Consider the following 27216-nt stretch of genomic DNA (forward strand, 5'->3'; position numbering starts at 1 on the left):
GCGTGAGCCATGAGCGTCCAGAGTCTTTGTGGCTCGTCCTTCCCAATAAAGAGAGTTTGAGTTGGGTGGGCTGGTTGCTGGCTGACATGGGAACACTGAGAGACTGAGCACAGTGGAGCTGAGGGGGCAGCTGTGGTGCTCTGCAGGGCAGGAGGGGTTGCTGGAGTGGGGACATGGGAGCCCAAAGAGCAGCTGCAGAGAGCTGTGTGCAGGCAGCAGGTCAGTCCTGGTGGGAGGACACCGGCCTGCTCCGGACAGTGCCTTGTCCAGCTGCTCAGGGCTGAGAGCTGGGGTAGGGAACTGTTGTCTTTTCCCCAGGGCAGCCTCCTCTTTCCAGGGCTGGGCATCCTTTGATTTGTTTGACTTCAGGATGAACACCACCAAAGTCTGCAGTAAATCCCCATCAACATCCACGTGTCATGGGGATTAACAACTGCTAACAGTGTCTGTGCCTTGCTCCACTGGACCAGCTGGAGCAGCCAGGGTGGCCACGGTTGCTGGCCAGGGTCACTGGGGTGACAGAGGTGGCTGGAAATGACCAGAGTGACCAGGATGGCCAGAGTGACAGGGGTGACTGGGGTCACAGGGCTGACTGGGCCGATAGGGGTGGCCAGGACCACCAGGATGAGCAGGGTGATGGGGTTGAGGGGGTCACTGGGCTGGCCGGGGTGATAGCAGTGGCCAGGATGACTTAGGGTGCTGGAGTGGCCAGGTGGCTGGGATCACCGGGGTGACCAGGGTGGCGGGGGTGATGGGGCTGAGCGAGGTGACGGGGCTGGCCGGGATGACCAGGGTGGCCGGGATGCCGCGGCTCGCACCGCCGATCCCGCACAGCTGCGGCCCCTCTACCGCCTAACCCCGGTCCCGCCCGGCCGCCGCTTCCCCCGGCGCGGAGGCGGAGCCGGAGCCGGATGCCCGATCCCGGCTCCCGGATCCCAGCCCGGCTGCCGGCGGGGCCGCGCTCGCCCCCTCCCGTCCGGCGGCCCTGCGGGGGAAGGGGCAGCGCACATGGCGCTGTACAGCGCGGCCGCCGCCGTGCTGGACGGGCTGGAGCGCGGCCAGGGCGGCCTCAAGAGCCTCGTGTACAACAGCGGCTTCCCGGTGAGCCCGGGAGGGGGGGGTCGGAGCCGGGGGTTGGGGGGAGCCCCGGGGTGTGCGGCGGTGCCGCTGAGCCCCTGCCCGCCCCGCAGCACGTCCGGCAGCTCTACGCGCTGGTGTCCGAGACCCTCCGCTACGCGCCGGTGCTCGAGAAGCTGCTGGATGGCGCCGCGCTGCTGCAGGCCGAGAAGAAGCTGCCCCCGCAGCTGGCCAAGGTACGGGGGGGACGAGGATGTTTCCTCGAGGATGTTACGGGGGGACGGGGCTGGGATGTCTCCAACCCGAGGGGTTCCGGGGCCGGGATGTCCCGGAGCCGCGGATGTCCCGGAGCCGGCATGTCTCTGAAGCTGCGGGGTCCCCGGGGCCGTGGTATCCCGGAGCCGGGGTGTCCCTGGGGCCGGGATGTACCGGACCCGGACGTACCGGAGCCGGGATGTCCCTGGGGCCGTGGTGTCCCTGGGGCCGTGGTGTCCCGGCTCACCCCGTGCCCTCCCCGCAGGTGCTGGTGTACGACCTGCTCTTCGGCAAAGGGCTCAAGTGCGGGGGCCGCTGGAAGGCGCTGGCCCGGCGGCACCGGGCGCGGCTGGAGGCCGAGCTGGCCCGGCTGAAGGTGCGGCACAAGGTGAGCCGCAACGAGGACCTGCTGGCCCCGGAGCAGGCGAGTCCCGCAGGTGAGCGGGCTCAGGGCTGGATGGGCGCCACGTGCTGGGAGCTGTGGGGGGCTGTGTCTGACCTGCCTGGCCCTCACAGCCTCCCAGATCCCGCGCTACGTCCGGGTCAACACCCTGAAGACTTGTGTGGACGATGTGATCGACTTCTTCAAGCGCCAGGGATACTCCTACCTGGGCAAGGCAGCCAGGTGAGGGTTTCTTCCTGCTATCCCACCTTACCTGGGGTGTCAGCAAGCAGCAGGGGCTTGGGATGAGGTCTGGTGGGTAGAAGGGTTGCTGGTCTTGGTGCTCAGGGTAGCTGGGCTGAGGTTTCCATCACCCCACACTCTTAGTTTCTGCCTCTCTGGGTGCTGCCTGGAGCTGGGGGAGAACTGTGGGATGAGGGGGATTCTCAGCCTGGGCTCTGGAGGGCTCTGCCATGGCCACAGTGAGCCAAGACTATGTGTATTCATCCTCCATGTGTCTCATGGGCAGCTTGGAGGAGCTGAGGGCCCTCTCTGGAAAGAAGTTCTTGTTGGATCCTCATCTGCCGGAGCTGCTGGTTTTCCCTCCTCAGACAGACCTCCATGACAACCTGCTGTATACTTCAGGACACATCATTCTGCAGGACAAGGTAGGGGAACTGGGGAGCAGGAGGCTGCAGGGGTGGGAAAAACAGTGACGGGGTGTAGGGTCAGCTCCTTCCACGAGGGCTGGGCTTTGCTGCAGCACTTAGGTCTAAGCAGAAACTGTGGATGCAGCCTTCCCTGGGGCTTTGCTTCCATAGCCTGTAGGTTTGGAATGAATTCCTGGGCTATAAAACCCTCCATGGGAACTGGGGACCAGCAGCTGGGAGGAGCACAGGGTTGTGGACTGGGCAAAGCTTCCAGTGGAGGGTTGTGGTGGCCTTGGCCCTGTGTCGCTGTGGTCCCTGTGACCACACAGTGCCAGCTGTGCCCTGAGGAGGGCTTGGAGTGCTGCTGCCCACCCTCTCACAGGCTTGTCCCTCTTGCAGGCCAGCTGCCTCCCTGCCTTCCTCCTCGGCCCTGCTGCCGGCTCCCACGTCATCGATGCCTGCGCTGCCCCCGGGAACAAGACCAGCCACCTGGCTGCCATCCTGAGGAACAAGGGGTGAGGGCAGGTTTGTGGGGGGGGTGGAGGGAGGGGGAAAGGTGGCTCTGGTCCCCCCAAACCCATAGAGAGCACGAGAAGGTGGCAGAGCTGCAGCCTGTCACCCTGCCCCAAAAACTCAGGTGAGCTGGTGGCTCTGACAGCCCTGGGCCACTGCAAGCACTTAAGGGGATGTGAAGTCACACAGGGGTTCACTCCCAGCCCCTGTACTCCTGTGGGGTGGGGCAGCTCCCAGGCTGTGCCTGCCTGGTGTTTGGGAGTTCCCGGGGCCAGGTGGGATGTTCATGCCTGTCTTGGGCACTGTGCTCTGCCTTCAGCCAGATCTTTGCCTTTGACGTGGACCCCAAGCGCGTGGCCACCATGAACACGCTGCTGGCACGGGCAGGGGTCACCGGCTGCCAGCTGGCCCAGCAGGACTTCCTGGCCGTGGACCCCCAAGACCCCAAGTACAGCAGGGTGACCCATATCCTGCTCGACCCGTCCTGCAGCGGCTCAGGTAACACAGGGGGCTCTCTGCTCCCCGGGGGTGGGGCTGGGGGTGTGCAGACCCCTCGGTGACAGCTCCTATCCTGCAGGGATGGTGACCCGGGGGCCAGGGGAGGAGGTGGCCCCCAGTGCCGAGCGGCTGCAGGCGCTGGCCGGGTTCCAGCGGCGGGTCCTGGGCCACGCCCTGAGCTTCCCAGCCCTGCGGCGCCTGGTCTACTCCACCTGCTCCGTGCACCGCGAGGAGAACGAGGACGTGGTGCAGGCTGTGCTGCAGGAGCAGGGCTCAGCCTTCAGGTGGGTCTGCCTGGGGGCTCAGGGGGCTGTAGGGCAGGGTGTGGTGCTGACCCTCATCCCAATCCACAGGCTGGTGACCGCCTTCCCATCCTGGCCCTGCCGAGGACTCGCTGCCTTCCCTGGAGCCGAGAGCTGCCTCCGAGCGTCCCCCGCAGAGACCCTCACCCACGGCTTCTTCGTGGCTGTGCTGGAGCGGTGCCAGGAAGGGGCTGATGCCCCCAGGTGAGAGGAGGGCACTGAGGGTCTCCAGTTACTTCTGGGGGGCACCACTGCCAAAGCCAGGGCTGCTGGGCACCTTGGGGAGGGGGGGTGAGGGGAGGTGGAGGGGTCTGGGTGGGTGCAGGGGGCAGGAGCTGTGGCACTGGTGAGTGGCTCAGGATGTTTGCTCTTGTCTGCAGCTCCCTGCCTGTGGCAGCTGAGGAGAAGCCACAGCCCAGAGAGGAAACAAAGCCAGGAGCAGCTCCCAGGAAGAGGAAAAGGAAAAAGCAGAGGGTGAAGGAGTGAAACAATTTTTTGGACTGCCCCCTGCCCAGATGGGGCTGCAGGGAACCCTCCTGTTGCCTGGGCACAAGTCAAGCCTTGTGCCAGCTGCACTGGGAATTCTGTAATCCCTGCACTGAGTGCCAGCCCTGGGGTCACCCTGGTGTCAGGGAGGAGAAACTGGTCACCCAGGGCTGCCCCTTGCAGCCACCCCCCCTCAGGTTTGCCCCCAAGGCAACCCCCACTCTTCACCCTGCAGGGCCTGGGTGCTCCAGCTCGATGAAGGGTGTTGTTTTATCATGTTCCCCTCCCAAAAAATCCTGAACCCAGCCTGATGTGAAGCTTCAAGAAAAAAGCCTTTAACTGTAGAAATGAAGCAGAATAAAGTTTCTCTTCCTCTACTGTCTTCTCCAGCTTGTTTGTGCAGTCCTGCCACTGCTCATAGTAAAGGCAAAGTAGGAGGAGAAAAAGTGAATTAATAGATAATAACAATAATCCTCTCCCTGCACCTACCTTTGACCAGGGGGAGCAGGGACATATGAGCCAGAGTGTGCTGGAAGCGGCACCTGAACCCCACGAGCCCCAGGAATCGCACACGTGTGAACACAGTTGTTTTATTTTAAACCAGGGACATAAGAAGCAAGGAAACAAAAATTGCACATTCACACTAAAATCCTCATCAGCCACACCAGGAATGATCCAAGTCTTCAGTCAGTTTAAAATCCAGCCTCCCCCCAGGCACTGGGGGCTCTCCCGGCAGGGGCTGTGTGGTGGAGAAGGGACAGCCTGGCACCTCACAGGGCTGGGGGTGTGGGACTACAGGGTGCCCTCACCTTGTCCCTGCTCATTCCCATCTCCCTCTGGCACACAGGTCTTGCTGGAGCGGACCTGGCCAAACCCTGGCACCTCTGAGGATGGGGAGAGTGGGCGCTCTCCTGGCCCAACACCCTGCCTGGGGCAGAGGGAGGGATGCCCAGGGTCAGACTTGGTGGGCGCTAATCCTGTCCCAGCCACTTCCTCAAACCCCAAGGATATGTTTTCTCAGCCTGGCTGCTCTCAGCCCACTGCACGCTCAGCTGTGCTGGTGGGGGATGGCCAGAACCACCCCCACCAGCACCTGCAGGTCCTTTGTGTCCCCTCTGTGCCACACAGAGCCCGTCACCTGCCCTTCCTGCCAGGAGAGACACCTTGACCCTGGCACTCAGCACCGTAACATGAGAGCTCCTGCTCCTCACCCTCAGAGAAATAATTAAAAAAAAAAAAAAAAAAAAAAAGGTTTAGTCACATCCACATACATCACATTTAAAAGGAAGGGGATGATGTACAGCAGGGGGAGCACGGCAGAGCCCATGGGATGCAGCTGCCTTTCCCAGCACAGCACATCCCAGTGGGCACAGCCAGGGTGGGGAACAGCTAAACACTAACAGCTGGCAACCTCACTGAACCAAGCTTGAAGGAATTTGAAGGCAATTTAGCTTAAATATAAAAATAAATTTTTTTTTTTGTTAAAAAACGTTTAAATATTTGTAATTTTTTTTTTTTTTTTTTTTGCTTTTTTTTTTTTTTTTTTTAATTTAGACCTCAGCAGACACACACACTCACACGGCTCGGAGAGTAAAAATCTGGCAGCAGAGCACTCCTGGGAATGGGGTGCCCATCCCTTGCCCTGGGCAAGGCAGGGGGTGGCTCTTAGGTGACCCCCAGCTCCAGCAGTCTCTTCCCATGAAGCTCCCAGGCAGGGAAGGGTGGAATCCCCACTACTGGCTGGATGGGGATAGTGGAGGCAGCATTGCAGCTCCTCAGAGCTGGTAAAACCCAAAGGGAGGGGGACGAGCTAAAAATGAAAACCACTTTGGACTTGGGAGGGGTGAGGAGAACCCATCCGCTCTGGAATCCTGGGATCAGCTCCAGAGCCCCACCCCCCCCAAGGTGGGGAGGGGGCACCAGGAGAGAGGGGAAGGGAGGGGAAGAGACTGCCAGGGTTGGAACAACCCGGCCCAGCTGCCTTTCAGTCACGACATGGAAGGGACAACTCCCCAGCACGAGCAGCCACGCAGTGATGCTACTGTCAACACCCAATTAGCCGGGGCACGTCCCCCCCCCAGGGACCGGCGCCCCCCAAAAAAGAAACTCCAAACAGCAAATCCGGCATAACCAACATGCCGCCACACACACGGTTCAGCTCTTCCTCCAAACTCGATTCAGTGAGCGCACAACGGGAGCACGGACAAAGCAGACCAGGGGGAGCGGGGTGGGGGCAGCCCACAGCCCCACGGAGCAGCGGGGAGGGGAGAGGGGCGGGGGGATCCCCATCCTCACCCCGTGCCTCCAGCACAGGCCTTGGGGTTACGGCGTGTCCTCGGCTGGAGGTGGCAGATGAGGTCACCCAGCTGAAGCCATGCTGGTCACTGGGGAGCACCAGGCTGGCACCAGCCCCAGCAGCAGGGATGGGAGCGTGTTCACCAGGCCACAGGGTGAACAATGGGAAAGACTTGGGGACCTGGTGAAGACGGGGTCCCTGGGCAGCCTGGAACTGCAGCATGGCCCCAGCGGGGCTCCGAGCGGGACACAGCCTCAAGGCTGGCTGAGGGCTGGGTGGGGGGCACAGGAAAAGCTGGAAGAAGCAAATGGGGAAAAATTTACACATCATTAAACATGGCAAAATAAAGTGGGGAAGGGACGTTGCGGATATGTACAGAGGGTTGTCCAGCCTTGGCTCTGAACTGTTCAAGTAACAAGAGTTTGGTTTATCCCATCCCAGCCACCCGGCATGGGCTCCAGTGGGTGGCAGGGACGGGGCCTGGTCCCACCACGGGGACAGCTCCAGCCTGGAGCTCCCCACACGTGGGCCAGAGGGCCCAGCAGCACCGGGGTCACTTTTTGCGGGTGTGCTGCCTCCGTGCCTGCAGCCGCTGGCGAGCGCCCGTCTTGGATCCTGCCCCGATGGAGAAGGTGGGGGTGGACGAACCTGGAAGCAGAAAGGTGGCTCAGGGCTCTGCAGCCTTGGGGACAGCGTGATCCCCACCCTGGGAGGAACAGGTTTGGGGTCCCCTTGAGCCCAGCTGGTACCACCTGAGCCAGCTCCCAGAACACATCTGGCCCTGCCACTGTCCCCAGCCCGAGGACACACCACGACCCATGAGCTCCCCAAGGCTGGAGCACCATCTCACTCCTTACCAAAGGATGAGCCGACTCCTCCAAAGCCCGAGGCAGGAGTGCTGGGTGTCCTGAAGGAAAGGGTGCTGCTTCCACTGCCCACAGCTCCTGGGACGGGTGTGCTCTGCCCAAAGGTGGGCGCAGGAGCTCCTGGAAATCACAGAATCAGCAACAGGTCACTGTGAGCCGGGGTTGGCACACAAAGAGCCTTTGGGAACCAGTGGCACCCACAGGACTCTCTGCAGGGGGTGAAGCACCACAGTCCAACTTCCAGGAGTGGCATCTGCTCCCAAAAACCCCTTTTAATGCCAAAGTTACACCCTCTGGGTAATCCCTGTGCTCTCCTGGCAGAGGGGCTGCACAAAAGGATTTGCCAGGGAGAAAGAAAGGCCTCTGTCTTTCTACTTCAAGCAGTTGCTCAGCATGTGGATTTCAGTTCTGTGGGAGATGGGACGGCCCAGTGAGGGTGTGAAATGCCAGGGAAACCCTGAGAGTGAGGACAAAGAGATGGCAGTCACTGGCTGGCAGCTTCCCTGCCTGCCAAGGAGCTCCAGGTGGCTGTTAGGGACCAGCACAACCTTGACTCCTGCAGGACACCTGGCTGGGTGCAGAGCCAGGGAGCTGGTGCCTTCAGAAGGGCCAAGAAGAGTTTAAGGATTGCCCTCCACCACTGAGGGCTGAGGCCCTGGACAGGGAGTAATGGAAGTGCCTTCCCTTTGCACAGAGAGGCTCTGCACAGCAGGAGCACCAGCCTCTCCAGGGCTGTGGAGCCCGGGAGCTTGGCAAGGTCCGTCAGGAATGCTGCTGCCCAACTCCAGACCCCTGACAGGGTCTGCAGTGACAGGACAAAGAGTAATGGGTTCAAAGTGAAAGAGGGGATGTTTAGGTTACACATATGGAAGAAATTGTTCCCTGTGAGGGTGGTGAGGCCCTAGCACAGGTTGCCCAGAGAAGTTGGAAGTGTTCAAAGCCAGGCTGGAGAGGGCTTGGAGCAACCTGGGACAGCGAAGGTGTCCCTGCCCATGGCAGGGGAGTGGAACATGATCTTTAAGGTCCCTTCCAACCCAAACCATTCCATGCTGACTCACCTCCGAAGGCAGGCTTGCTGTTGGGGGTGCTGGTCATGGTGAAGGCGAAGGGGGTGCTCTGGCCCGGTGCCCCCAGCGTGCTCTGCTGCAGGGAGGAGCCGAAGGGCGCTGCTGCCGAGGCTGCCCCACTCTGCCCAGCCCCGAAGTTGAAGGCCACGGCCGGGGAGCCGCTGCTGAGGCCCGGCGTGCTCATCCCGAAGGCGCCGGCCGAGGGCCCCGGCTGGGTGGTGGCCATGAAGGTGAACGGGGACGGGGTGGTGCCAAAGACGGCGCCGCTGGCACTGCTGCTCGTGGTCTGGGTGGTGGCACCAAAGCCCGATGTGGTGGAGGTGGCTGTTCCGAAGGAGAACACCGAGGTGGTGGTGCCGAACGCCGCCTGGGTGCTGCTGGTGCCGAAGGAGCCCTGGGCGCTGGTCGTGCCAAAGGCTGCCTGGGCACCGCTGCCGAATGCCGGCTGAGCCGCCGACTGTGCCGGAGGGGCTCCGAAACTGAACTGGGGGGCGAAGCTGACGGGGCCAGCAGCAGGTTTGCTGGCGGGCGCCTGGCTGTCGGCAGTCCCGGTGCTGAAGGCACTCCCGGTGCCAGGATATGGTGGTGGCTTTGCACCGGCGCCGAAGGAGCTGCCAAAAGCTGAAACGGAGGAGCCGAACGTCAGCGGCGCCTGAGCTGTGGTGGCTGGGGCAGAGGAGGTCAGTGTGGTGCCCCCAAATATGCTAAAGCCCGCGGTGGTGGTGGCAACAGCTGCGGAGCTTGAAGGTGCCTGGCCAAAGGCAGGGCCTGCTGGGGCAGTGGTGGTGGCAGTGACTGTGGCCGGAGGTGGCTTCCCGAACTGGAACATGGGCCCTGGGGTGGCAAAGCTGGTTTCTGTGCTGGGAGCGGAGCTGGTCGGGGCCCCGAACAGGAAGGGCTGTGCTGCGCTGGTGGAGGTGGCAGAGGTGACGGTGACAGCCAGGCTGGTGGCTGGGCCCGTGGACGCAGGTGGGGTCAGTCCGAAGCTGAAGACAGGTTTAGTGGCGGCATCCGTGGATGAGCTCTGGGTGGTGGCTGTCGTAGCTGCAGTGGTGAAGATGATGTTTGGAAGGCCTGTGAACACCGGGGTAGGCGAGGAGGCTCCGGGTCGCTCCGGGGCCGGTTGTGCCGCCGGTTTGAAGGCGAAAGGAGAGACTTTCGCTGGAGACGAAGCTGCGGTGACGCTGCCGAAGATGGGCTTGAACATGGTGGTGGTGGAGGACGTCAAAGAAGGGCCTGAGCTCGCAGACACGGTGGCCGTGGTGGAGGTGACAGCCGAGCAGGCTGCTGTGCTCTCGCTCTTCGGCACAGCACCGAAGATGGGTTTGAACATGGGGGTGGGCATGGCAGTGGTTGTGGTGGGCACAGCAGTGGCTGAGGTGGGCACAGCAGTGGTTGTAATGGGTGTGGCAGTGGCCGTGGTGGGCACGGCAGTGGCCATAGTCACTGCTGGCTGGCTGGCAGGAGGGGTGTTCGGCATTCCAAACAGGATGCTTGGCTTTGGGAGAGAGGGAGGTTTGCTGTGGGTCTGGCCCAGCTCAGTGAATGCAGCAGGTGCCAGGCTGCTCGGGGGCTGCACCCCCAGGGCAGGAGAGGCAGCAGGGGCAGGTGTGCTCAGCACGGGCACAGGCTTGGTGTCAGCAGAGGTGTCAGGCACAGAGCTCGACTCCAGTGACACCGCAGGGGCGGGTGGCTGTGCAGCTGATGGAGGTGGCTGGGATGCTGCTGCAGCTCCAGTGGTGTCTGGAAAGGTGGAGAGATCTTATTTAGGCATAGAGGGGCACCTACAGATAGCCTGCCCTTCTGCCAGGCACCCACCTGCTGGTGCAAAGCCTCCCGGAGCAGCACCCACTGCACCCAGCCCTCCACACTTACCACAGCCCCCAGCAGGACCAGGGGCTTGGTGTCCCCAAGTGTGCCCCCTTGAGACCTGCCTGTCAGCTCTGCTGCCAGAGGAGCATTTGAACAGGGGGGTTTGTCACCTGCCTCACACAGAGGCAACGTGGAGCTCTTGCTGTGACTGCCCGGCTCTGCCAGGGCTCCACTCTGCCAACCCTCCTCCTCCTCCTCCTCACCTGGTGCTGTGGGTGCAGCCTGGCTGCTCTGCATCTTCTTCAGGCTGTCCAGGAGTGAGGAGCTGGCCAGGGCAGAAGCTGTGGAGGCAGGTGCAGGCCCTGAGGAGGTCACGTTGAACACCAGCGGTTTGGACACGGGCGTCGTCTCTGCAGTGGTGCTGGGGACTGTATCTATAAGGAAGGAGCAAGGAATCAGGATCCACAACTGGCTGTGGGGGACAGACCCTTAGCAGAGCTTCTCCAGTGGGCAGGGAAATGACACCAACACCCCACAGCCCTGGGGAACCTCACACAGCACCCTGGGGACACTGGGGCATGAGATCTCTTGCACAAAGAGCACCTCCAGACTGAGGCAGGAAGAACCCCAGTGCTTCCCCAGCTTGTGCTACAGACACCCCACTGCCCTGCCAGCCTTGGGCTTGCTCCTACCACCCTCCACGTTCCCAGCCTGCCCTTACCAGCCTTATCCTCCAAGACACTGTTGAACCACTGCAGCACTGCCTTCTTCTCCGCATCCAGGTCCTCCGAGGTGATGGAGTAGCCCAGCTGAGGCGGCGGGGGCTGCCAAGAGAGAGCAGCAGCAGCTTAGCTCCTTCCCAGGGAAGCAGAGCCTCTCGGAAGGTGCGCTGGCGACTGGCCGTGGCGAGCCCCGTGAAGCAGCTGGTCCTGCCGCAGCTACGGCGGAGCTCCGGTCCCCGACTCCGCTGGACCCCCGGCGTGGCACTGAGGGCACGGCAGGCCTTCCCCAGGCATTACCTGGTCCGGCAGCAGGCAGCACAACCACGCACAGCCCACCACACACTGGGGCTGGGGACAGCGTCACTTCCCACTCGGCCAAGGACGGGGCCTCCTTCCTGAGGGCAGGCAGGTCAGTGTCCCCCCAGCCCTGCAGAAATTGCAGTGAGCACATTCTATCGCCAGAGCGGGGCCAGAGGGGCTGTGAGACAGCGACGTACCAGCACTAGCTGGTCCCCACGGAGCGACGACAGCAACGGGATCTTCCGCTTGCGCTTCCCGCTGCTCCCCGGCGCCGACGGCGGGCTCAGGGAATTCCGCTTCTTCCACACCGGCGACTCCGCCACTGCAGAAGGAGACAGGTCAGGCCCAGCTCCGGGTAAGTGCTCGGTTGTACTGATGGGGCTGTCCCAACCCCTCTCTGGATGGCCCAGCTCAGAGGGCAGAGCCAGGGGCAAGGCTTTCAGCTGCTGTGATGCCCTGGAAGAGCAGCTGGCACCACACACCCAGGGAGTCTGGACAAGAGCTGGCTGGGGCTCTGTGGGGTAGCAACCCCTTCCCAGCTCCAGGATGGTCCCTGTACTGTGCCATGGGGTCTATCTGCCACAGACACAGAGGACTGCCTCTCCGTTTTAGCTGAGGAAGCACTGGAATAAGCTCAGCCTGGACTATGATCAGAACTCCACTCACACCACAGAAGGTCATGGCCAAGGCTGACACCTGAACTCGTGCTGGGTTGGCAGCTGGAGTTTCCCCTTGCAAGCCAGCTCCCAGGCATCTGTTAGTACCCTGACACTGTCAGCACCCCCCATCGCCTGGAAACCCCACCAGGGCAGTCCCTGAGGCTGGCTGAAGTACCTTGGGAGCAGCACATTCCAAGTTTCCAGGTGAGCTCTCAAGCCAATCTCACTGCAGATCTCGGCTACCTCAGTTATCTCCTGTCCTTATTTTGTTCACCCTGGTGGCCCATCCAACCCAGGTGCAGAGCCAGGGCCCACCTACACTCACCCTTCTCTGTCTGCAGCTCCTTGTCCGACTTCACTGGGGTGGAAGTGTTGGAACGATGTGACTCCTCTTCCCTGTGCCAATAGGAGAACACCAGTTAGGATCAATCCTGGGCTCAGCCCCATCCCAGGGAGCAGGATGAGACTGAACATGCTGAGGATTCCCACCAGCATCCCTGGCGTTTCTTTGCCTCCTGCAAACAGACCTCAGGACAAGAGCCTTGCGCAGCTTCAGGAAGAGGAGCTGCTCCCTGCTCCAGCCCCAGCTTGGCTGGGCCTGCACCCCCTCCTCAGGATGGGTCAGCCCTGGGGGGCAGCTGGGGGTCCTGGATGGGAGCACCGCTCCTCGTAAGTTACACTCAGCCTGTCACCAGGTGATTGTGTCAACCAGGCGACTGTGTTGGCTTTAGTTCTGACACAACCTCAGGCTCCTCTGATTTGGGAGGAGAACACGGGCTGTGCTCAAAGGCAGGCACTACAATACAGCCCTGGGATTTGATTTGAGGAGGTGGCAAAAATCAGGGCCCCTCTTTTCCCAGTGTTCCAGCAACCACCAACCCAGGCCATGCCACTGCCATAAGGCACCATCACTTCTGCAGCAATTTTGAGCCCTTATATCTCCAGCCACGCCTGGGAGCAGGGCAGGGGTGGCACTGCAGTGTCACAAAGCAACAGGGGGGCCAATCAACACGACAAGGGGGTCTCCACACCGCTGCGTGACCCACCATCACATCTTGGAGAGGACTCTGGACTGTCCCAGCTCCAGTGGAAACTGGGACTTGGGCACTGGGATGGCTGGAAAGGCGACAGCTCCCTTCCCAGCTGGCTCTGTGGGAGGCTGCTTACCTGGCTTTCTTCAGAGGCCACTCTGGGGTCTGGGGACGGGAGGACGCTGGGCTGGACATTGGGGACACACTCACACCACTTCTCTTCCACAGCTGGAATAAAGAGAGACACCAGCAATAACTCGGTGTGGGGCTCAGAGGCCCCCTCGCTCCTGCTCACCCCAACTCAACCCATCACCCAGGACTGTGGATAATGAGCTCCTCCTGCTTCAAGACCACTTAATTCCCCTCCACATTTTGGGGAGCTCAATGTCTGGCAACCCCAGGCTGAACCCATATTAGGAACAATCAGCATCCAGGGCCAGGACACTGCTGGGTCAACTCTTGCCTTTGTGTGCCACAGGCAGAGGCCACCCAGCTGCTTTGGACACCCTCATGTGTGCGGGGCTGCTCTGGTAGGAGCCAGCACCTCCTTGCCAGGAGTTCAGAGTAGGATCCCAATGCAAGGATCTGACCCTCCCCAGACCCAGGAAACCTCTCCCTACCACCACCTGGAGCAAACCTTCTCCCACACAGACAGAGCTCCAGTGGCCATGGCTAAGTGTCCCTGGCACATCTGCAAGCACAAGCAGTGCTGCATCAGTCAGCAGCTGGGACCTGGGTCAGAGAGGGAACACATGGCTCCCACACTGCTGACTCCAGCTCAAAAGGTGTCAGCGCAGCAAAGCCTTTTTTTTCCCTTTCACCTGCATCTATCCAGCCTTGCAGACTGGCCAGGGATGAGGAGGGAGGGGAAAACAGCCTCATCCTTGGTTTGGTGCAAAGGCAGCAGGGCAGTTCAGCCTGGGACTCCTCAGAAAACAGGTAACACTGCTGCTGGACCACAGCCCACCCGACCCTCAGGGATGTGAGCTGTGCCAAAGCAGATCCAGGCACCCGGCCACGCTGCTCATCATGAGCCCAGCACTGGGATTCCACGGGTGGTCCCAGAGGAATGTGCAGCCCAGGTGTCCGTACCTGTGCCAGGCCCCGGCTGGAGCTGTAGGAGCTGGTGATGGCGTTGCGGATGGAGCTGGGGATGCCCCCGGAGTACGTGTTGTTGAGGGAGCTCATGGAGGACGTGCGGGACCTCTTGTTGGAGCAGTCGTCGGGGCAGTGAGAGACAAGGCCCCTCTTCAGAGAGCCTGGCCTGCAGGAGGGGCATGAAGGCGTGGTGAGCTCCCCTGCTCTGCCCAAAGGCCCTTTCCGTGCTGGGCAGGCGGAGGAAGGCAATCCCACTCCTTACAGGCTTGGGAATAACCCTCAGCAGCAGCACAGCCCCGCTGACACAGGGTGACAGATTGACAGCCTCTCCTGCTCTCCCCCAAAGCCAGGCTCTGCAAGCAAAACCCAAGCCCCTTTTCCAGATCCCACAGATTTTTGCTCCCCCCCGCCATCCCAGGAGCTGCTTTTGGCCTGTTGGGCACTTACTTGGGTATGAGAGAGGCGGGGGCACCGTTGGCTACCAGCGGCTCGAACGCCGATTGCCCACTTCCACTGCTGTCGTGGCGCCTGTGGGAGAGAGGGTGGAAGCCTGGGGCAGTATGGAAGCCTCTCCCAGCCTGGGGAGAGGCCCCTTTCCAGGCAGGCTCAACACTGGGAGAGCTCAAACCCTTCTTTTTTTCCTGGGACCCAATACCCAGGACAGAATTTTTCCACATTTGCAGACTCGTGTGGATTTTCTCTCGTCCTGGGCCTCTCCTCACTGACTCTCACCTCAAACTAAAAATCCTGCTGGGCACACTAGTTTGGGCATAAGAAAATAAAAATCTTTGCTCAAATCCATCATTCTAAACTAAAACACTTCCAGAAATGAGCTGCTGAGTCTCTCTGAACAGACTTGATCTCTGAAACTCCCATCTCCAACTTCTGCCGAACCAATGCCCAGGACTGTTCGAGTCAGAAGCTGAATCCTCCTTCCCACAATGATTCCATGAGGATCTGAAGTGTGAAAGTCCCAAAGCAAAGCCTGCTGTGAAGCAGAGCTGAAAGTGTAAGACAGCTCCCCTCAGGCTCTGAGCACGCTGACCCCACAGCACAGGCCACCCTGTGCTCTCCAGCTGACACAGCTCCTTTCTGCCCTCCAAGGTCCCAGAATTTTCTGCCTACGAGCATTCCTTGTGCTTCCCAGACAGGAATGCCTTCAAAATTGGCTTTTGTGGCAGAGCTGTGCACTGGCACATTAAAACAGAATAAAGAAAACCCCTGAGCTGATCCCCTCTATGCATCCACCCTGTTGTTGCCCTGCTTGGCTCTCGTTGGGCTCAGATCCACCAAGTCAAGCATCCAGAGATGGGAATTAAATGCTGGAGGAGGATGGTGCGCCCTGCCTTGCCCTGCTGTGCTCTCTGGGTCACCTCCAGCAGCAGGACAATGTGCCTGGGCACTGCCCAAGCCACTCTCTGCAGTGTCCCAGCTCCCTGCCCAGACCAGAGGGAACAGCCTCCATGGACACAACTGGGAAAGATGAAGGAAGTTGGGGCAAGTCCAGAGACAGAGAAGGCCACAAAGTTGGTAGGGGGACTGGAGCAACTCTCTATGGAGACAGGCTGAGAAAGCTGGAGCTGCTCAGCCTGGAGAAGAGAAGGTTCCAGGGAGACCTCAGCAGCCTTCCAGGGTCTGAAGGGGCCTACAACAGGAACTGTAATGACAGGACAAGGAGTGATGAGTTCACACCGAAAAAGGGGACATTTAGGTTGGCTACATTGAAGAAATTCTTCCCTGTGAGGGTGGGCAGGCCATGGCACAGGTTGCCCAGAGAAGCTGTGGCTGCCCCATCCCTGGAAGTGTCCAAGGCCAGGTTGGAGCAACCTGGGCTAGTGGAAGGTGTGAATGAGATGGTTTTTAAGGTCTCTTCCAACCCCAACCATTCCATGACTGTATGAGGGCAGGGTAGTGCTGTGCCTGGGCTGTTGGGCTCCAGCAGACCTTGCATTCATGATTTACTCCTGGTCCTTCCCAGGGCGCTGGCAAAGACAGGGCACCCTCCTTCCCTGATGCTCAGGGCTGGAAGTTGCTGACCTTGACTAACAAGAGCAGCATTGTCTCCTGTTTACCCTCATGTTTCACCTCCCTTTGCTCACTCAGCCTATGAGTGAAGCGTGTGGAGCTTTCCAAGAGGGATCCTTCTACCTGGGGATCCTGTCTCTCTTGGGAGCCTGGGGCTGAACGAAGGACAGAGCCCACAGCAGACAATGGCACTCCCCACCATGCCTTCCCAGTCTGGAAACTCCTGTGACGATAGAAGCCACTTCCCAGCCAAGCTCCCCAAACCACATCCCAGTCCCTCCCAACCCCAGCCAGGCAGAGGAACACACTGGACCCACACCTAAACCACATCCCTTTGATCTCAAGGACAACAGGAGCCTCAGAGCACTGTCTGACACAGCCCCAAGGGCCAGGTGATGGATGGCATGTGCTTCCTCCCTGCAGTTGCCTTCCCACAGTGCTCTTCCAGCCCAGATCCTGGTCACACCAGGCCTGGCACTCTCTGGAACACATCCCATTTGTTACGTACCACTGGAGCGAGAGCCCCATCGGTGACCTTCCCAACACACCATCAGTGACCTGAACTGCTCCCTCGTTACCTTCTCTTGCTCTCCTGATCGTTCCCAAAGGTCTGGTCCTCCTCCTCCTCCTCTTCCACAGCCCTTTTCCTGCTCTCCCTGATGGCATTCAGCACAGTCTCCTTGGCACACGGGTCAGGGCTGCTGGTGGCTGGGAAGGCCAGGGGTGAGACCAGCTGCTCCAGACTGGGGAGCAGAGCAGAGCACGCTGTTAGGCTGGCTGGGATCACTGCTCAGAATTCCCCCCGTGGAAAGGGGAACACAGCTCTCCCGAGGGTTTGGGTCACACCATCCTCCCGGCCATGTGGCAGCACTCAGGATGGGATGGTGCTCTCGGGGCTGATAATGTGGCTTCCCCCTGTGTGTCTCGATATCCCCCGGGACTGATAACGGGGTTCCCCCGATGCGTCCAGTATCCCCGCGGTGATAAGTGGGCTTCCCCCAGTGTGTCCCCGCAGTACCCCCTGTGATTCCCTCCAGCGTGTCCCGCTCCCCTCCGCGGCTGATAACCGGGCTCCTCGCGGTGTGCCCCGTGATTCCCCGCTGTGTCCCGGTATCCCCCTCCGCTCCCCGCGGTGTACCCCGGCCGGTCGGAACTCACGCCGGGGCGCGGGCGATGCCGGCGGCAGGCGGTGCGATCTTCACGGTGACGGGGCTGCGGAGCGGGCCGGCCCGGCGGGCCCAGGGCGCGGCGCGGGGCGAGCCGCCCTCCCAGCGGGCGGCGGACAGGCCGAACGGCGCGGCCGGGCGGGGCTGCGGCAGCGGGTACCGGCGGCGCGGGGGCTGCGGCGGGCAGCGCGGGGCCCTGCGGGACACGGCGCGGTCAGTGCGGGGTGGGGCGGGGCGGGGGTCCCCCCTCCCACCGCCCCTACCCCTCCCGTCCTTACCCGAGCTGCGCTCGGCGCGGCGCGGTCCTCACGGCCGGGCCGCCGTTGGCAGCGGCTTTGGCGGGCGGGCGCGGCGCGGGCGGGCCGGGCCGCATGGCGCACCAGGCGCCCGCCGCGCCCACGGCCGCCGCGCCCAGCAGCGCGCCCCGCAGCAGCAGCCAGGCCAGGGCGAGCGCCAGCGCCGCGGCCACGGCCAGCGCGGCCCTCACGGCCCCGTCCCGCCCGCCCGGCCCCGCGCCCGCCATCGCCGCGCGCCCACCGCTCCCGGCGTGCTCTGCGCTGCCCGCGCGGGGGCGGGGCTTTTATGGGGTGGGCGGGGCTCGGGGCTGGACCAGGGTACGTGAAGGCGGGACTTACATTATGGGCGGGACTTAGGTTATGGGCGGGGCTCCCGGCCGAGCTGGGCCGGCCCTCCAGGCGGGAACTGAGGGCGGTGCTCAGGAGTGGGCGGTGCTCAGGGAGTGGGCGGGGCTCACGGGGTGGGCGGGGCTCCGCGGCCGAGAGGGACCGGGCCTCCAGGGTGGGCGGGGCTTATTGAGGTGGGCGGGGCTGTCCCGTCTGAGTGGGGCGGGCTCTCTCGGCCCGGGGGCGGGAGGGGTTTCCAGAGGAACGGAGGTGGGTGTGGCTTGAGGACGTGGGCGGGGCTTCCCAGCCGAGCGGCCCCGCCCCCCCGCGGGTTCCCGGCATGCACTGCGCGGCGCGTTAGTGCTTCGGTGATGGGCGTGGCCTCTCCCGGTTCCCCCCCCATGTCCCCCTCCCGGTCCCGGCACCCCGGAAGGTTCCGGTGCTCCCCCGGTGTCTCTGGTGGCACGGCCGGGGACAGTCACCCACGCGGTGCAGGGGACTGCGGGAGCGTCACTCTGGCTGGGTGTACCGGGGCGGTCCCCAGGGGACATGGCTGTGCCAGGGGATATCCTGCCCTGCTGCCAGCCAGCAGGGACCAGGGCTGAGAGGAATCGTGGCAGGGGCCATGGCAGGCTGAGACAACGACAGGGACAATGGCAGAGACTGTGCAGGAAGGGACAGTGGCAGGGACAGTGGCAGGGATCATGCAGAACACAGCCGTGGGGACACCCCGTGGTGTCACCCCAGCTCCACGTGGCCCTGGCAGGGTTGGGGGACACTGGGTGTGCCCAGGGCGGGCTAAATATGCTTAGGAGGGACGTTCCCCGAGATCCCTGTCCATGGGCCACCCAGCAGCAGGACCCTCTTGCCACGGTCCTGCCGGGGTGACCCCGCAGCACAGGGTGGTCCGCACGGCCCCCCCACTGCAGCATCTGCCCCCCAGGAGGAGCCGCAGGGCTGGGCTGAAGGCTTTATTGAAAAATCCCAAACACGCGACGGGTCATTGTTATCGTACAATGAAAACCCAAACCAACCCGCCCTGCACCGGCGGGGCAGCCGCTGCCCCCGTCACCCGCACCGGCGACACCGCGGGGACCCCCGCCCGCGATACGAAAGGGACAATGGATTCGGCCGAGGGCGGTGTCGCTGTCCCCACGCCCCCGCTGCCCCCCGCGCCGCTCCCCGGCCCCGAGGCCTGAGGTAGTTGGGGATGCAGGCGAGACCCCCAAAAAAGCAGGGAGGGTGTTGGGGCTCCCCGTGTCCGGCAGGAACGGGATGGTTGGTATTGCATCCGAGGGGAGCCAGCGCGGGGTGGGATGGGGAGGCAGCGGGACCCCCGTGGGGAGCCCCAGGTCCCCCCAGCAGGCTGGGGGTGGCAGCAGGGCTGGCTGGGGACGCGGGGACAGCGGGTCCCTGCTCGCTGGACGGCTGCGCTGGGCGGTGGCAGCTCCGAGGCCGCGGCGGTGGTGGCAGGTCCCACTGCCCTGGGGACTGAGGGATGTCACTGGGAAAGCACGCGGGGACAGCCCAGCTGCTTCCCAAAGGGAGAAAGGCCAAATCCTGCCCCCAGCAGGGGAGGGACGCTCTGGCCCCAGCAGGAGCACCAGCAGGACCGCAGGGGACGGGGACATCTCGGGGGCCTGGAGGTGGCAACGGCCCCCTGCCCTCCGAGCCCCCTGCTCAAGGCACAAAGGTTCCCTGGCTAGTGCCCATCTTTGCCCACGGCCATGCTGGCACCAGTCCCCCCTGCACCCAAGAGGGTGGTGGTGACACCGGGGTGGCACCAAAGCGAGCGGGGACAGGGAGATGCTTTGCTCTGGCTTTGCGGTGCTCTGTTTTTGGGGCACCCTGGCTGCCCCCCCAAACCCTCTGTGCTGCCCTGGAGCCACCCCGCATCCCCAGGAGCTGGTGGCTTGTGCGGTGGCACCGTGGTGGCCCAAGCCCGTGCCCAGCACCTTGCGGAGGGTTTATTGCTGGCATGAACACAGTGATCTGTCAGGGCAGGGCAGCCCAGCTCAGGGGGGGCACTGGGGGGGGCGTTTTGGGAACCTGGGATGTGGGGCAGGAGCTCACGGCAGCGTCCCTCCCGCTGCCTGCCCCTCTCCCGGCACTCCGGTGTCACCAGCCAGGGTATCCCATGGGAATGCCACCCCCCCACCCTGCAGCGGCCAAAGGCACTCGGTGCCCCTGCCGAGGGGGAGCACACCTAGCACCAAGCCCAGCAGCACTCCAAAAGCTGCCCCCCGCCCGCTGGCACCCCCGGGGCCCTCAGCAGGCTGATCCCCGGGGCGGGGGGACGGTCACACCGAGCCACGGGCTGGGTTAAGGCTGGAAAAGCAGCGAGAGGCGAAAGAAGCCCGAGTGCTCTCGCTCAGCCAGAGCCGGCTCTAAGAGTTCCCAGAATCTGTGCAAAAACAAAACTAAAGGGTTAAAGACCTCCCCCGGAGACACCCTCCCACCCCCACCCCCCAGCAGCTCTAATAAATACACGTGCACTTTGCAGAGCCCCCCGTCCCGGGGCAGCTCCCGGGGCTCCGGAGGCGGCTCCTGGGGGATGAGGGGGGCGTGTGCTTCAGGGGGGCTTCTGCACCGGATCCTTGGGGATCTTCCCAAAAGGCTGCATCGAGTGGGGTCCCAGGGGTGTCCCCTGCGAGGCCCCAGGTGTCCCCCGTGGGCTGCTGCTGCTGCTGGGGCTACTCTGCAGCTGGAGAGGGAAGAGAGGGTCAGGAGTGCCCCCCCAGCATCCCACTGTCCCACCCCTCTGGGACCAGCAGCACCCAAGCCCCCTGCCTAGGGCTGATGTGGATCCCACAGGTTGGAGTCTCCAGGGATTTTCATGTGCGTGCCAACTACCCCCAGGTTTGTGCCAGCTGGGGTGAAACCAACGCCTGCCCACTTCCAAGACAGCAGGCAGGGCTTCTCCATCCTGCCCCCCTCTCCTTCCCAGAGCAGTTTCCCAGCTGGAACAGGACTGGCAGCACTCACCATCCTCCTCCCAGCCCTCGGCCACTCCGGCCAGCTCGTAGTGCTTCTTGCGCAGCTCCCCCAGCTTCTGCCGCTCCTTCTGCAGCTGATTCTCCAGCTCCAGCACCCGCACCTGGGGGACACCACCCAGGATGTGCCCACCCAGAGCCCTGGCACGGGGCTGGGCCGAGCACCCCCCTTTCACACCCGTTATGCCCCCCAATATCGAGCCCAAAGACCAGCAAGGTACGTCCCATGGGTGATCTGATGACAAAGCAGACGCCTGTGCAGGCAGGTGAAGGCAGAATGACCCATGTGGGCACCCTGGGAAGGAGAATTCCCCGGGGCTGCCCCGTGCCAGGCAGAGGTGGGTGCTGTGGGTGGCATACAGGGGCATGGGAGGTCATGGGCTGCTGTGCCACGATGGATCAGTGTTGGGGAGGGATTGAGGGCCAACTGCATGTGGCTCCTGGGCACACCCACCTGTGGCCTTCACACCTTGGGCTTCCCCCATGCTAGTGCTGCCTGGGGGGCAGCTGGGCAGGGTGACCCCCTCCATCTTGGTGCCCCCCCCCACCTCTCCCCCAGCCTGGGCAGCCCAAGTGAGACATCAGTGGGTGTTTCCCAAATGTGGGAACATCCTACCTGCGAGTCCATCTCCTGACGCTTGATCTGGGTGAGTGTCATGCTGGAGAAGTCCATGCTGTCTGTGGAGAAGGACACCACCAGCACCCCTCAAGCTCTGCTCCCTGCTTGGACCCCTCTAAGTGGTTTCATGACTCTACAATCCCTGCAGCCCCACGCTTACCTTTCTCCTCCACCTGTGACCTCCCAGCCTTGGTGGAGGCCACCACGCTGGCCGTGGCCTGGTTGACCCCCCGGGAGGCCTGCTGGAGCTTGCAGAGGTTGGCACTGTCCTTGTCTGCCTTCACCTGCCGGGACAGCCAGGGGGGGTCACTCACACCCCACCAGCCCCACGATTTGGGGTGACCACGGGGTGCCCCAGGGTCACCCCAAACCTCCTACCTTGGAGGCTGCCACCAGCTGGGCGGTGCTGGCCGCGATCTCCCGGGAACAGACCATCAGCTCCTCGAATGTCCCCTTGCCTTGCACCACCAGGTCGGCAGCGTCACTGCGGGAGGGCAGAGAGGGGCTGGAGCATCGTCCTGCCACCCCTGTGTCCCCTCCCTGTGGGGACAGCAGGACTCTGCCATCCTCTCTGTGCTCTGGTGACAGTGGTACTTACACCATGACAGTGGCACCCCAGCCCACGGCCTTGGAGGCGGAGATGAGACCCTCGGTCCAGCGGGAATTCTTGGCGTAGAACTCCTTGGGGGATGCTGCTCCCTGCAGTGGGGAAAGGCACTGCTGGGGACAGGGGACCCCCAGTCTTGGCAGAAAGCAGGAGGTTGGGGTGTCATTTCGGATGTGTGTGGGCGCTGGGGAGACACCCAGCACGGGGGGCTGCGTGGGAAGGGATCAAGGATCTCTGTGACATCCTGGGAATCAGAGCCAGGGTGAGACCCTGGGGCTGGGGCAGGAGCTCCTGGCAGCTGGTGGGGAAGCTCCAATGGGCCAAGGGTTGGAGCAGCATTTTCCAGCAAACGTGTGGTGGCCCCTGGCTGGCCAAGTGCCTCTGAACTGCACCCCTGTACCAGCTCACCCGTCCACTCTCCACGATCTCTCTCTGGAGGTCCTTGGAGGCCAGGACCAGGATGTGGATGGCCTGCATGAGGCCCGTGCAGGAGCCCAGGATCCTGTGAGACAAACCCCTCTGAGCCCTCTGTGGGGTGCCCGTGGCACCAGTCCCATCCTCCCATCTCCAGTTCCCTGACCGACACTCACCTCTCGTTCACTTCCAGTTTGACCCCAGTGTCACCAGCCCGTGCCTTGCTCAGCATCTCCTGGTAGGCGGGGGAGAGGCTGTGCTGAGCCCTGTGCCCGGTGGCAGGCCCGGCAGGGTGCCCATGGTTACCCCAGGGCACAGGGTGCCCCTCACCTCAATGCGGGCTGATGCCGTCTCGATGGCCGCGGCTGTCGCTGCCATCTCCTTGTCCACCAGGTCCCCCAGCTCCTCCTGCTTGACGTCCAGCCCTCTGGGACGCAGCTCCTGGGGATGGGATGGGATGAGAGGGAACATCCAGGGGTGGCCCAGCCCCTTGGGAGGTGCCAACCACAGCCTGACCCAGTCCCACCAGCCCTCCGGGGGCACCCACCTCTGCGATGGTGCTGATCCGGCCCAGGCAGGCTGTCACTGGGCTGCAGTCGGCGCCTGCCACTGTCCCTGGGTCTTGCAGGGCACTGAGGTAGCTCAGGGCCTCGCTGCCACACTGCCTGCACAGCTCCAGCAGACCTGTGTGGGCCGTGCAGGGGGGGATGGAGGTGACAGGTCCCTGCCTGCCCTGGCATCCTGCCCATCCTGGTCCTTGCCCACTCCAGGATCCTACTTGTCCCAGCATCCTGCCCACCTGCTCTCCTGGCACCTTCCCACCCCAGCATCCTGCCCACCCAGTCCCCTGCATGCCATGACCTCTGCCCACCCTGGTCCTGGCCCACCCCCAACTCCTGCCTGTTCCAATCCCTGCCCACTCCAGCATCCTGCCCACCCTGTTCCCTGCCCGCAATGACCCTTGACCACCCTAGCCCCTGCCCACCTTGGCCCCTACCTGCCCCAGAATTCTACCCAGCCCCTGCCCATCCCAACATTCTGCCCACCAAATCTTCAGCTCACCAAATCCTCTGCCCACTAAATCCTCTGCCCACCCTGATCCCCTGCCCACCTTGGCCCCTGGCCCACCCCTGGCATCCGCCCACCCCACGCCCTGCCCGAGGGGCAGCACTCACGGTCAGCGGGCTCCACGGGGGCCACGTGGGAGGTGGCGCTGCCCTGCAGGAGGGTGTCGCTGACCAGGTGGGCGAAGAGGGCCAGGCAGGGCAGCAGGGAGCCCACGGCTGCGGCGGGACAGGGGGCACACACCTCAGCCCCCGCCACGCTGCCCACCCGGCTCTGCGTGCCAGGGCTGCCCCAGTGCCCCGCTCTGACCGGGGCTGCCCGTTCTCACCTGTGCCATCCGACAGGTACTTGCCGTGCGCATCCCGCAGCCGCTCCACGCACTCGGAGGCTGCCAGCGTGCGGGACAGGAGGCAATCTGCAGGCAGACAGCGGGCAGGGCTCAGCCGGGCCAGCGGGGAGCGGGCAGGCCGGGATAACGCCCGGTTTGGGAGCCTCACCCGCCGAGCCGGTGCAGCCGATGTGGGCGGGATCCTCCATGCGGGCCAGGGCGTCCTGCACCATCCGCTCGGCCTCGTGCGCGGTGCCCCGCAGCAGGGATCGCTGCTCCTCGGCCAGGCGCCGCTGCAGCGCCTGCTCTGCGCCCTCCTGCCAACCCCACACGGGTGTCGGGGGCCCTGCTGTGCCACTGGCGTCCCCTCACCCAGCCCTGCTGAACCCCCGGGACGGGGATGCCCCCGGGTACCTTGTCTCTCAGCTGGGTCTGCAGCGACTCCAGCTCGGTCCTGCTGCTCTCCTGCTCCCTGCTGAGCGTGTCCCGCAGCTGCTGCAGCTCCGCCCGCAGCGCTGCCATGTCCTGCCCGTGCTGCTCCGCTGCCTGGCTCAGCCTGTCCCGCTCCTGCTCCAGGCTGCTGATCCGGGAGTTCTGTTCCGCTCCCGCCTGGGTGGGCATGAAGTGGTGGTCGGGGCTGTGCCGAGGGTGAACCCTCCAGTTTGGGGACTGGTTCCTGGTCCAGGCTCGGGCCACCCCCACTCCTTGCAGGTGCAGCCCTGCATCACCACCTGGCAGTGATGACCTCACCTGCTGACAACTGAGGCTCCTGGGGAGCCCTCTCCCTTTTAACCAGTGAAAATTCACTTTTACCATGACTGTCACCATCCTGATGGAGGAATGGATATGGGGTGTCGCTGTGGCCTTGGAGCTCTGCCCCATCCCTGTCCTGCTGCAGTGTCTGCCCACCCTGAGGATGGATAACTGCATTTTCCTGCCAGCTTCTCCCTCCTCCAAAGAGCCCAGACACCCCTGCTATGCTCCACATTTCCACAGGCATGGGATACTCTCTGGCACGTCTTGCAGTGTGATGGCACACTGCTGCCTGGGTTTACAATGGGCAGAGTCCTTCCAGGGGTTTTATTCCATGATCCCTGCTGCTGGAGCCCACTGCTCCACACGCTCCTGCACCCAGGAGCATGAAAGCCCGTGGTGTGACCATCCAACCCACCCACACGTGGGGAGGAAGAGGACAGGGTTCTCAGGCCAGTGGTGGGTATCACGTCTCAGATGGGTAAGGCCTGGCTGCCCACCCCAGGGCTGTGTGAGGGGCTGCAGGGACCCCCCCCCACGCTCTCACCTGTGTGCTGGACTCCAGCGTGCCCTGGAGCACCTGCAGCTCCTGCCTGCTGGCTGCCAGCTCCCGCTTCAGTGTCTCCAGCACCTCCGCCTGCTCCTGAGACTGAGCCAAGGGGAGAGGTTGGCAGCGCCAGTGCTCCACGGGGGAGCCCCTGCTCATCCCTGCTGTGCCCCCCCCATCCACACTCACCTTCCTCTGTGCCTGCTCGCTCACCCTCTGGAAGGAGTCCTCCAGCTCCTTCTTCTCCCGCTCCACATCCCCCTGGGCCTGCCTGGCCACCGTCACCTGCTTGGTCACCTCCGCGTTCTGGCAGTGGCAGAGCGAGTTCAGCGTCCCCTCGTGCCAGGGGGCACAGCTGGCACAGGGGGTGCCAGGGGGGCTTTTGGGGAGCCCACCTTGCGCAGCAGGTCGGCGTGGTTCTGCACCAGCTCGCTGTACTTCTCCTTCAGTTTGCTGTAGCGCTGCTCGTTGGCCTGCGCCCGTCCTGCCACGCGGGGTCACCGAGGTGAGCCCTCAGGACCCCCCCCAGGGGCTCACCCCCACCCCAGGCTGGTCCCAGCTCCCCCTGCTCACTCTCGATCTCCGTCAGGCTCCGCTGAGCCTTCTCGGTGTCCTCCCGCTGCTTCTTGAGCTCCTCCAGCTCCGCGCGCAGGAACTCGCTCTCGTCCTGCGCCTGCTGCTTCAGGTGCTGCTGCTCGGCCAGCTCAGCCTCCAGCTCGCTGGCACGGCCCCGCAGCTGCACCGTGCCCCGTGTGCTCTGTGGGCATGGCCGGGGGCTGATGGAGCTGTTCAGGGCTCGCCAGGACCATCCAATACACACTGGTACTGCCCAATGCCCACCAGCACCATCCAACACCCACCAGTACTGCCCAGTGCCCACCAGTACCATCCAATACCCACCAGTACAATCTGATGCCCACCAGTACCATCCAACACCCACCAGTACTGCCCAATGCCCACCAGTACCATCCAACACCCACCACTACTGTCCAGTGCCCACCAGTACCATCCAACACCCACCAGTACTGCCCAGTGCCCACCAGTACCATCCAACACCCACCAGTACTGCCCAGTGCCCACCAGTACTATCCAACACCCACCAGTACCATCCAACACCCATCAGTTCTATCCTATACTCACCAGTACTATCCAACCCCCACCAGTACTGCCCAGTGCCCACCAGTACCATCCAACACCCATCAGTTCTATCCTATACTCACCAGTACGATCTGATGCCTACCAGTACTGCCCAATGCCAACCAGTACTGCCCAATGCCCACTAGTACCATCCAGTGCCTACCAGTACCAGCCAGCAGCCCTCACCATAGGTACCATCCCACAGACCCCCAGATGCATCCTGGAGACCCCCAGGATGGGCAGGGATGCAGAAGCCATTGGGGTCGGGGCAGGGCAGAGATGGGGTCACCATCTTGCCCATCCAGGGGTAGAGCCACCACCCCACGTTCCCAGTGTGAGCCCCCCGGGTCTCATCCTGCCCGCCTGGTTGTCACCAACCTCGGCCTTGAAGTTCTCCAGCTCCTCCTTCAGGGCTGTGATCTCCCCGTAGAGCTGCTCGATTAACCGGTCCCTGGGAAGGGGAGACACAGACCCTCAGTGCCACGGGGACACGTCCTGGGAGGGGAGGTGTCCCCTGTGCCACCACGGCTGTGGGGCCGTTCCAGGCACGGAGGTCCCGGTATGATCCTGTCCTGCTCACTTTTCATCCTTGTTCATCCCGTTCTGGCTGTTGAAGTTGAAGGGGTCGCAGCTGAAGGCGCTGCCGAAGATGTCGTCAAACTTGTTGTCAAACAGGCTCTGGGGGAAGAGCAGGACAGACCTGGAGTGATCCCACCACTGCCTGGGAACCCTCATCCCCCCTCCATGTCCCCAGTGTCCCTGCCAAACCAGCCCATGAGCTGCCTGGACACTGAGACTGGATCCCCCACGGGATGTGTTGAATTGACACAGGGCATCTCTGGTTCATCCCTACCCAACTCCCAAGGGGAGAAGCTCCCCAAAGACATGTTCCTTCCCCTCCTCACTCAGTGCCAGGGGACAACCC

The 27216-nt window shown here is 63.1% G+C and overlaps 3 protein-coding genes across 5 annotated transcripts in view; 1 reads left to right on the forward strand and 2 right to left on the reverse strand.

Moving 5' to 3' along the window:
* The first annotated feature begins 988 nt into the window (after window positions 1-988).
* NSUN5 (NOP2/Sun RNA methyltransferase 5) lies at window positions 989-5417 on the forward strand. Its single transcript, XM_050325996.1, has 10 exons — window positions 989-1101; window positions 1191-1313; window positions 1598-1769; window positions 1849-1957; window positions 2244-2382; window positions 2764-2879; window positions 3197-3375; window positions 3455-3659; window positions 3729-3881; window positions 4058-5417. Exons 1-10 carry the CDS (start codon window positions 1009-1011, stop codon window positions 4161-4163), a joined length of 1395 nt encoding a protein of 464 aa, XP_050181953.1. The 5' UTR covers window positions 989-1008; the 3' UTR covers window positions 4164-5417.
* On the reverse strand, window positions 4738-17728 carry POM121 (POM121 transmembrane nucleoporin). Its single transcript, XM_050325609.1, has 13 exons — window positions 17484-17728; window positions 17198-17401; window positions 16618-16782; window positions 14462-14542; window positions 14009-14180; window positions 13053-13144; window positions 12211-12281; window positions 11424-11548; window positions 10926-11028; window positions 10468-10638; window positions 8384-10135; window positions 7317-7445; window positions 4738-7107 (listed from the first exon to the last, which is right to left on the reverse strand). Exons 1-13 carry the CDS (start codon window positions 17726-17728, stop codon window positions 7013-7015), a joined length of 3405 nt encoding a protein of 1134 aa, XP_050181566.1. The 3' UTR covers window positions 4738-7012.
* Window positions 17729-18784: 1056 nt separating this feature from the next.
* The window catches only part of HIP1 (huntingtin interacting protein 1), a 42475-nt gene continuing 34043 nt past the window's right edge, over window positions 18785-27216 (reverse strand). For all 3 annotated transcript variants that reach the window (XM_050325965.1, XM_050325967.1, XM_050325966.1), the window contains exons 12-31: window positions 26872-26969; window positions 26670-26742; window positions 25728-25911; window positions 25550-25638; window positions 25344-25460; window positions 25155-25256; window positions 24269-24463; window positions 24024-24171; window positions 23855-23941; window positions 23637-23744; window positions 23009-23145; window positions 22792-22902; window positions 22638-22696; window positions 22456-22549; window positions 22039-22139; window positions 21819-21924; window positions 21601-21724; window positions 21438-21499; window positions 20814-20925; window positions 18785-20532 (exon numbers count right to left, since the gene is read on the reverse strand). In XM_050325965.1, the coding sequence (XP_050181922.1) occupies window positions 20522-20532; window positions 20814-20925; window positions 21438-21499; window positions 21601-21724; window positions 21819-21924; window positions 22039-22139; window positions 22456-22549; window positions 22638-22696; window positions 22792-22902; window positions 23009-23145; window positions 23637-23744; window positions 23855-23941; window positions 24024-24171; window positions 24269-24463; window positions 25155-25256; window positions 25344-25460; window positions 25550-25638; window positions 25728-25911; window positions 26670-26742; window positions 26872-26969 (2118 nt within the window). In that variant the 3' untranslated portion in view covers window positions 18785-20521. The remainder of the gene's footprint in view (window positions 20533-20813; window positions 20926-21437; window positions 21500-21600; window positions 21725-21818; window positions 21925-22038; window positions 22140-22455; window positions 22550-22637; window positions 22697-22791; window positions 22903-23008; window positions 23146-23636; window positions 23745-23854; window positions 23942-24023; window positions 24172-24268; window positions 24464-25154; window positions 25257-25343; window positions 25461-25549; window positions 25639-25727; window positions 25912-26669; window positions 26743-26871; window positions 26970-27216) is intronic.

The sequence above is a fragment of the Myiozetetes cayanensis genome, unplaced genomic scaffold (genome assembly GCF_022539395.1).
Source record: "Myiozetetes cayanensis isolate MyiCay16 unplaced genomic scaffold, myiCay2020 scf30, whole genome shotgun sequence".
NCBI lineage: Eukaryota > Metazoa > Chordata > Aves > Passeriformes > Tyrannidae > Myiozetetes > Myiozetetes cayanensis.

Coding starts and splice junctions, on each gene's coding strand:
- NSUN5 (XM_050325996.1), top strand. CDS start 1,009: ATGGCGCTGTACAGCGCGGCCGCCGCCGTGCTGGACGGGCTGGAGCGC. Junction 1,102..1,190: donor TGTACAACAGCGGCTTCCCG/GTGAGCCCGGGA, acceptor CCCGCCCCGCAG/CACGTCCGGCAGCTCTACGC. Junction 3,660..3,728: donor GAGCAGGGCTCAGCCTTCAG/GTGGGTCTGCCT, acceptor CCCAATCCACAG/GCTGGTGACCGCCTTCCCAT.
- POM121 (XM_050325609.1), bottom strand. CDS start 17,728: ATGGCGGGCGCGGGGCCGGGCGGGCGGGACGGGGCCGTGAGGGCCGCG. Junction 14,181..14,461: donor CCCGCCTCTCTCATACCCAA/GTAAGTGCCCAA, acceptor CCCCTCCTGCAG/GCCAGGCTCTCTGAAGAGGG. Junction 11,029..11,423: donor GTGGGGACCAGCTAGTGCTG/GTACGTCGCTGT, acceptor CTCTCTTGGCAG/CCCCCGCCGCCTCAGCTGGG.